General features: G+C 40.3%; 1 protein-coding gene across 5 annotated transcripts in view; it reads right to left on the bottom strand.

Annotated features, from left to right (window-relative positions):
- Window positions 1-1671: 1671 nt before the first annotated feature.
- The window catches only part of NAPB (NSF attachment protein beta), a 50993-nt gene continuing 42984 nt past the window's right edge, over window positions 1672-9680 (bottom strand). For 3 of the 5 annotated variants that reach the window (XM_028828122.2, XM_015149601.3, XM_028828126.2), the window contains 4 exons: window positions 8374-8478; window positions 7020-7088; window positions 6598-6648; window positions 1672-4631 (listed from right to left, as the gene is read on the bottom strand). In XM_028828122.2, coding sequence (XP_028683955.1) covers window positions 4521-4631; window positions 6598-6648; window positions 7020-7088; window positions 8374-8478 — 336 coding nt within the window. In that variant the 3' untranslated portion in view covers window positions 1672-4520. The remainder of the gene's footprint in view (window positions 4632-6597; window positions 6649-7019; window positions 7089-8373; window positions 8479-9680) is intronic. The other 2 variants (XM_077951097.1, XM_077951098.1) reach the window with 1 other exon arrangement.

Genomic DNA, 9680 nt, shown 5'->3' with positions numbered 1-9680 from the left:
ACTCCAAAGGGATGTGCAGCCTTTGGTTTTACCAAATTCTTTGTTGTCATTTGGAAAAAATTGGCCGTGTGGTGGAGACATTTAAGGTGATTTTTACAGATAAGTGATTTTGCTGTAGGTGATTATTCAAACAAGTAAATTTGAGTGTATAATTTAATTTTTAACCTGTTAAATAAACCTTGTCACTCCAAGGAGTTCATTTTTGGGAAACAAGATGGGTACTTGTTAATTTAACCAAGCGTCATGATATTCATGTACTCGGGAGTAACAATACTTCATCTGATGTCACTGAGAGAGCCACACAGATCAGAGGACCATCTAGCACAGCAGTCCCCAGCCTTTCTGGCACCAGGGACCAGTTTTATGGAAGACAATTTTTCCACAGGTGGGGGGACAGAATGGTTTCAGGATGATTCAAGCACATTACATTTATTGTGCACTTTATTATTATTGCATTGTAATATACAATGAAATAATTATACAATGCACCATAACGTACAATCAGTGGGAGCCCTGAGCCTGTTTTCCTGCAACTTGACAGTCCCATCTGGGGGTGATGGGAGACACTGACAGATCATTAGGCATTAGATTCTCACAAAAAGCGTACAACCTAGATCCTGTGCATGCGCAGTTCAATAGGGTTCGCATTCCTATGAGACTCTAATGCCGCTGCTGATCTGACAGGATGCAGAGCTCAGGTGGTAATGTGAGCCACAGGGAATGGCTGCAAATACAGATGAAGCTTCACTGGCCGCAGCTCACCTCTTGCCGTGGGGCCCAGTTTCTAACCGGTTGGGGACCCCGATCTATCACATCATCCTAAATGAGACTTGGAAAATCATCTGCATACCTTTGGCAATCTGTATGTGGAGTCTTAACCAAGGCTGACAAAACTAAGCTTTTAAACTACCATGGTGGCATCTTCATTAGGAAACTGATTCTGAGAAGAGCCACTTGATTTAGGCTTTGAATGATCAACAACTCAGAACACCTAGACGGGGACAGCTTGTTTACCATTTAAAACATTTGCTTTGACTTACGTGAAGTGTTGTGAATATACTTTAGGACCTGAAGTCAAGGCTCTATGATAGGATGGTAGGATAAGCCAGCCTGCACTACCCACCATGGGTCCTCTTCCTCACCAGAACTTCAGGCCCCAGTGGTCAGTGGGACTGACCCTTCCCCAGGGGCATCCCCTCTCCCCTGCAGATACTTGCAAAATTAAGATAAATGCCCACACTGACCAGATAGTTGAGTGGTACTTTCTTGGGGTAGGAGAGTGTCAGGCTTAGGGGTGCCTCACCTCCCCACCAGTCTTCCAGCAACTATGCCTTCCTCAACTTTGCAAGTAACTGTAGACCCTAAAGGATTCAAGAAAGGGATGAGAATGTGGGGTCTGCTGGGTTATCATGTACTTCAGTGGACTGCATCAACAGAAGTAACCTGGGTTTCCTTCTAAACCCTCAGTCTGCAAAACCACTACGGTGCCCTGGAATTCCCACCAAATGACCGGAGCCTAGAGAGTATTAACGTCTGTTGCCTTAATCTTAACGGGAACAACTTGAAACAATGGAAGCTACTTTTGACCTATGCCAATTTAGCAAGAAGACTCGTCAAAATATTACTGATAATTTCCACTTAACTGTACAGATTAAAATAAAACAAACACACTTTTTCTGCTAAGGTAGATTTATTGTTACACATGGTTAGTTTTCATAATGTAATCCCCTATCCCAGAGCAACTCAGGACTCCATGGAGCAGGAAGCCTGCTCTTGGTCACAGCTCATACCACAGCAGGCAGGTCACGGGGGCATGCTGTGCTGCCAAGTCCTCCAGAGGAAGTCACAAAGATTTGCATTTGGACATTTAAATGCACAAAATCAGGAGAAACAATAAATGCACAAGGGCTGGTGCATATACTTTGGTTACAGTGACACCACCACACACGGTCACAACTGTGCAAAAATACTGCTTTGAAATCATTAAATAAAAAAAGGAACTCACACAAGCTATAAAAATGTTGCCACAAAAAGCAAAAGTTTCCTATAAGAAATATTAATTGACTTTGACTATGAACTAACTCCAGATTTGCTAAAGTACAAGAATTTACCATAAACAATTATATTTTGTTCATAAGTAACATTCTATACATCTTGACCTAGCTCACAGGCATCTTGAAACAAGTCACTGTCCTACATCCATGAGACATTTAAAGGAAGTAAGTTTGCACACCACTGACTGGGCTTTTTCTCTCATTCTTTTTTTTATCTTCTGGCAGGTATCTTCTAGCCATTACAGTTACTTTGATTCTTTTTATGTGAAATATTAAAAACAAAAATTAATTATTAACCCCAGAACTGGTCCCAGTGTTTACTGCAATACAAACAAGTGACCCTCTAATTGACACAACAAAATGTTACAAACACTATTGTTAAAAAAACATACCCCTTCCGACAGGGGTCTGTTGGAGTATCATGATGAAAGCTAAACATAATTGCCCTAAAATAAATCATTTGGTTTTTACTTTAAGTGGTCAGACCAGAAGATTCTTTAAACAAGTAGAAACAAACTACTTAAAACCAGAGGACTCAAGCTGCAGAACCATTCCTCACACCCCATTTTCACAAAAGTGCATTTGGCTAGTTGTAGGATATATTATTAGCTAGGGAAACAAAACCCCACTTTTCCTTCTGATCATTTTTTCATAAGAGATTCTAAGAGGGAGTGAAAAAGTACCAACTGGGACTCCATTCCAGGTCTTACCTCTGGAGACAGCCAGCTGTCATTTAAGAATCTCAGAACTTGGAAGGAAGAAGGAAATCCACATTAAATTCTAGGGCCCACAGACAGAGCATCTTCATCACCACCCCCCAGTGGATGCTCTGACATCACAGAGCTTCCTGCACTACCAGCCCACCTCATGCATGTCACCACCATAACTACAGCCTGCAAGCCCTCGTGGCCATCTGATGTGGATCCTCTACAATCTGTCCTCGGCTGGCCCTTCCCACTTCCTTTCCTGCTGCTTTCTTTCTTCCTAGACTGACCTACTCATCATTTCTTAAACAACCTGCACTTGACCCTTGGCCTGGAAACACTCACTGTACTTCAGCCCAATAAAATCCTACCAATTCCAGTTGAGAGCCATCAAAAATGAAAACATCATTCCAATACTACTTACTACTACCTGACATAACATAGAAAGTTTCGTTATCTGTCATCAGTGAAGCTCCATGATGTCAGAGTGTCTGCTGGGTTAAGTATGGCAACAAACACATTTCAAATATAAATCATTTAACTATAAAATATGCAGAGGACATTCAGGAGACAAGAGTATGTCTAAATATCAGCATATAAAATAATAGAATCAAGTTCATGAATCAAGATAGCATACATATATAAACCAATTAAACATGACAGAGTTCAAACACATAAGCCAAAATATTCCACCAGCTAAGAGAACAATCAAGTCCCCTGAGAAACAAGTTGGGGTTCTTGCCCACTTGGGCATACAGTACATACCTGTACCACATTTACCCCACCTAACCCATCATGTGCAATAAACAGGAAAATTACATACATTCATTCTCAAGCTTGACTTAGATAATCTATCCAGCCCTGACCAAGATTTCTATAGCCATAGCACAGAACACACCACCTCAATGTGGGAAAGTGTATAAACATGAAAATAACGAGCAGGCTGTGCCAATTAAAATACTTTAATGCAAATATAAAGGGATTTCCACTCCAACTAGAAGTGAAAACTATCTCCAGAAAAAGAGAAAAATTCCATTTCTAATAGATCTTGTGGTGTGTGTGTGTGTGTGTGTGTGTGTGTGTGTGTGTCTAAGTACAAATCAAATTCACTTTGACACTCATCCATACATGAAGCAAGTACTTCCAGAAAGCTCCTTTCCTCACAATGTGATGCCTACAGACCCTGGCTATTCTAAATTTTTGCCATGCACATGTTAGCACACGGAACAACACAAAAAGCAAAGAAACTAGTCACTAGCACCATCAAAATAATCACAGGATAACAAAAATAGAAGTGATTTCTAATAAAGTTATAAACTCATTCCTAGTAACTGTCCTAAACTAAACACACATTTAAAGAACATATCCAGATGCCAAAGCACAGAGAAAATGCAAAGCATCTATGAGAACAACTGGGCTGAGTACTCAAGTCTAACAAAAAGGACATAAAAACACATGGCAACATTAAACATAGGCTCCACAAATACCAATGAAATATGAGGAATGAGATTCTGAAGTACTTCTCAGAAAACGCTGGGGGTTCTGATAAGCATGAAACAACCCATCATTACCACAAGATGAACAGGAGCCTCCCCTTCATCCATTTCACAGCAACACAGACTCGGGGAGCTTAAACAATACCCAGGCTGTCTGGCTCATATGCAACAAAATTAAGCCATTAAATGGGCATCCCATAAAGATCACTTGACCCTAAGACAAAACTAAACAGGAGTTAGCTGCATGCCACAAAGACAAAAACATTTCATTTTAGGTCTCCATCTCCTTCTCCATCCCCTTGGATGGACTTTTTGATGCGAAGTAACATGGTGGTCAGCCACTGATCCAAACGAGATATTGAGTCAAATTCCTTCACCTAGTATAAAGAAAGAGGAGCAGGAATTACCCCATGTAAATACGTTAAAAACACAAAATAATAGTACCCCAAGCTGTTTATACATTTACAGCTATAATCTACTAACTTTCTTTGTTATTTGAAATTAATAATTCCGGTTTATAACTTTCTTCACTAAAAAACTGTTTATTGTTTCATTATCCTGTTACTATTTTGATGATACTAGTGACTAGTTCCTGGGCTTGACATTTCTCTGTTTTCAAACATGTGTAAAAAGAAAATTCATTAACAGTCATAATTATTGTGGCAAAAGAAACTGGACATTGCATAAAAATGTGAAAGTAATATGGAAAATTACTCACTGAACATGGGAAAACATTAATTGCAGAGTTAGAATATGTATGGAAGCGGAATTCCTTTAACACATTTCAATGCATTATCAAAGAAAAAAATTACAATAGGATGAAAATGATGTGGCAGGCAAAAGTTCAACAGGAAAACATTCCTTTCCACCATCACTCCTGAGTTGTGATGAACATGTTACAGGAGGCTACTGAGAAATTTGCTTGAGGTTGGGTGTGATCCTTCAACTTTGGGAGGCCAAGGCATGTGGATAGCTTACGCCCAGGAGTTAAGAGACCAGCCTAGGCAACATGGTGAAAACTTGTCTCAAACACACACACACACACACACACACAAATTAGGTGGGTGTGGTGGTGTGTACCTATAGTCCCAGCTACTCAGGAGTCTGAGGTGGGAGGATCACCTGAACTCAGGAGGTTGAGGCTGCAGTGAGCCATGATCACATCACTGCACTCCAGCCTGAGTGACAGAGTGAGGCTCTGTTTCAAAATATATTAAAAAAATTTTTTTTTGCTTAATTCTAAACATGACATGGCAAAAGATGGAAAAACAAAAATTATAAAGGAAAAAACCCTCATTTTAAAAATATATATTTTTTTATTTTTTACTTATTTATTTATTTTTGAGATGGAGTTTCACTCTTGTTGCCCAGGTTGGAATGCAACGGCGTGATCTTGACTCACCGCAACCTCTGCCCACTAGGTTCTGAGGCTCCTGCCTCAGCCTCCTAAGTAGCTGGGATTACAGGCACACTCCACCATGCCTAGCTAATTTTTGTATTTTTAATAGAGATGGAGTTTCACCATGTTGGCCAGGCTGGTCTCAAACTCCTGAGCTCAGGTGATCCACCCGCCTCGGCCTCCCAAAGTGCTAGGATTATAGACGTGAGCCACCATGCCTGGCCACCTTCCATTTTTTTCATGCCACGAATACAGCAAATTCTCACTACTTAGTTTTAATATTTTAAATTATATTTAATGTAAATTTTTTTTTTTTTTTTTTTTTTTTTTTTTTTTTTTTTGAGACAGAGTCTCACTCTGTCACCAGGCTGGAGTGCAGTGGCGCAATCTCAGCTCACTGCAACCTCCGCCTCCCAGGTTCAAGTGATTCTTCTGCCTCAGCCTCCTGAGTAGCTGGGACTACAGGCATGTGCCAGCACGCCCGGCTAATTTTTGTATTTTTGGCAGAGATGGGGTTTCACCATGCTGGCCAGGATGGTCTCGATTTCCTGACTCATGATCTGCCTGCCTTGGCATCCCAAAGTGCTAGGATTACAGGTCTGAGATGCTGTGCCTGGCCTTAACTAATTTTACTTTACACTTATTTATGGGTCAGATTATTTTCAAAAGAAAAAATTAAAAGAGCAAATTATAAGAATATAAATGGAATATTTGCTCCTGAACTAGTCTTACAGCTAAATTACTTTTGAATATAAGTCAAATCTCAGCATGGCTAATAGAACTGTTTAATTTGTGTGATATATAAAAGATGACCTTTGGAAAATACAACTCAAGGTATGCTGGAGTCATGTTCAAATAAATGTTTAGATTTTACATAATGAAAAGGAAAAGAAGTTTAACTTAAATCTTCAAATAATGTAACATGTCCCAAAAGCATAACTTACTGCTTCAGTGTAAGCTTCACTGTTTTGTTCTTCATGAGCTTCTAGGAGTTTCTGGTAGCACAAAAATATTTTAAAAAATAGTTCCGTAAGATGAAGTCCCATTTCTAAATATATACTTTAAGTATAACACCAATGTTGCCAAATATTGCACACAATTGCGGAAATACTCAAATACAAGTCAAGATTCAAGTTAGGGATCTAGTTTTTGTACTAACATTTCTGAGGTGCCTATTTCAGAATACAACTACATGTTTCTGACCTTAATTGCATTTGAACACCTATAATGCTAAAGCAGGAAAGTACCAGGGCCCCTCAGTTAGCAGACTTTATAGATTAAAACTTCACTTCATACCCAACCCCACTTAGGTGTTGTCACCTGACAGAACAAAAGCATTTTTCTTCAAAGTTCTAGTATTACTTACTTTCAATAATTTACATTCTCTTGAATCAGTAAACGCTGGAAACATTTCCTCATATTTCTCAAGAGCAAGCTGAGAGAGAAAAACCACTCATCAATTTCAGACTTACTAAACAAAGCTTTCGACATTTTACCAGCTTCAAATAAGATCTACCTATATCCTATTAAGTGTTGAAGAAGTATGCAGTTAAACTCAACAGCAGAATCAACATAGACAATCTGTCTATTCTGAATTTTCCATTTCAATTAAGAATAATTTCTAAACCATTTTTTTCTGAGTCATGCTGCTGCCGAGAAGACAGTGTAAATGAAAATGAATTCGTAAACACTCACAGACCAGGTATCTGTGCCATCCATTAAATGGAGAAGCTCTTAATACAGTACAGATTCCAAATAAATTACATTTAGCTTCCTGCTCAAAGCTGACAGAAAGAACATTCTCTTAGTGGCTTTAATTCTGCTCTTTCCACTCCAGACACCGGCCACGTCAAGGCTGCCTGCCTTTTTGCCTCTTGGCTCCCAGTGCTCACTGTGCTTTCCAATTGCTTCCCAGTCCTCACTCCAACACCGTTTCTGAGCTTGCCTGTTTTTTTGGTTGTTTTTTAAATGGATATTATCCTACTCTTATCGTCTCCTCCTCCCCCTTAGTTCCTTATTTCTTTTTTTTTTTTTTAGACAGAGTCTTACTCTGTCACCTAGGCTAGAGTGCAGAGGCGCGATCTCAGCTCACTGCAACCTCTGCCTCCCAGGTTCAAGTGATTCTCCTGCCTCAGCCTCTCAAGTAGCTCTTAGAGACACCTGCCACCACACCTGGCTAATTATTTTTGTATTTTTAGTAGAAACAGGGTTTCACCATGTTGGCCAGACTGGTCTCGAACTCCTGACCTCAGGTGATCCACCCCACTTGGCCTCCCAAAATGCAGGGTTTACAGACGTGAGTCACCACGCCCGGCCCTGTAATTTCTTTAAAGCAAAACTACTAAAAAACAAAAACAAAAACAAAACTGTGGCTACCAGTGAATATAGACATATATTTAAGCCTATAGCACTAAGTATTCCCAGGCAGTGCCCCCCATTCAAGTACCAGGCTCTACACTGCTTAGCTTCCGAGATCAGACGAGATTGGGTGTGTTCAGGGTGGTATGGCTATAAACTATCAGGGAACTTTTGAGAACAGCTTTGACAGCTGTTAAAAGATTACAACTGGGACACATACCACAGAAAAATACCTATTATTTTTAATGTACCCAGTTTATTCTTGGTACTAACATCGCAATGAAACGACTCCAAGAACAAGAGAGAATGTGTACGTGTTCTTAAGGATGAAATCAGTCAATCAGTGCTGAAGGACTCCTTACCTTGGCATTCAACTCGTCTACTATGAAGTGGCAGAGGGCAGCTTTGAAGAAGTAATCCTTTGCACTGTACTTCAACAAAGGATTATCCATGGTGTTTGCCCCAACCTAGGCACAGAACGCAGAACTAAATTTAAAAGGTTTACCCTTTTATATCAGGCAAAGTCATCCTCATCTGTTGTCCTTTAGAAAATAATTATTGATCTTATGTTAGTTTAGCTATGAAATACATTATTTTAACCCAATACCATATAGTAGAAATTTTACTAGACAAGACCGTTAAACACATGAAGTCTTAACCAGTTAAAAATAGCTTAGAAGAATTCTGCTTCCAGTAAGATGGAGTAAACATCCTTTCCCCTAATCCTCCCACAAAGCACTACTAAAAGCCCAGGTCATTTTCTAAAAAACAAATGTTTCCCAAGGGAAAACGTGGTGGTGGGTTCCCTGGGTTTTCTTTTCCTTTCCTATATCCATGGCATGAAACTGAGGAACCAGCAACCCAGAAATGCCTGTATGCGCAGATCAAAAGAGAAGAGACAAAAGCCTGCTTTCTCTGGCCAAAGGACTAGAAAAGGGGCAGCCCAGTAAGAGAGAAAACACTTAGACAATAACTGCTCTATTCCAGCCAAATACCACAGAAAAACTGACGCCCTAACCCCATTTACATCATCAAAGGCTGAAGAAGGAGTCCTAAAGTCCATTCTTGAAAGACTGTAAGAAGGACCCCAATACCTCTGCTTAGGAGCTTCAGAGAAGGCCAAATAGGGAGCTGAGGCTTCATCCCCACCCAACCCGCTGCCACTAAGGCAGTGCAGACCACACTGGGAGCCTGCATCCTGCCACTACCCAGCAAGAAAGAGGTTCCCCTTCTTTCTCCAGCTGATGTGCTATCAAAAGAGGTCTAGTGGAGGGTGAAGACTCTCACCACACCAAGAACAAACCAGCACTGTGCTGGCAGAAACAGATAAGGAGAGGGGATGCCACTTCTGCCCAGGGCTGACTAGGCCCCTCAGGTGTCAACAGAGACCTGGTGGGGAGCTGACACTTCTACCTCCACCTGGCAGTAATGAGGTAACATCCCCAACTTCCCCAGCCAGAGAAATGTCAAAGAAGGCCAACTGAAAGAGAAGGTTTAAACAAGACCCAGTCTCATAACCTAATGTGCAAATTCCCTGTTTTCAATCAGAAATGACTCGTAATACCAAAAACACAGGAAGATCTCAAGCTAAATGAAAAAAGACCATTAACGGATGATGGTTCCAGATGACGGAAATGTTCAAAATATCCAACAAAGATTTTAAAGGAGC

This window comes from Macaca mulatta, chromosome 10 (genome assembly GCF_049350105.2).
Source record: "Macaca mulatta isolate MMU2019108-1 chromosome 10, T2T-MMU8v2.0, whole genome shotgun sequence".
NCBI classification, from domain to species: Eukaryota; Metazoa; Chordata; class Mammalia; order Primates; family Cercopithecidae; genus Macaca; species Macaca mulatta.
This window is presented reverse-complemented; position numbering and strand designations above follow the sequence as displayed.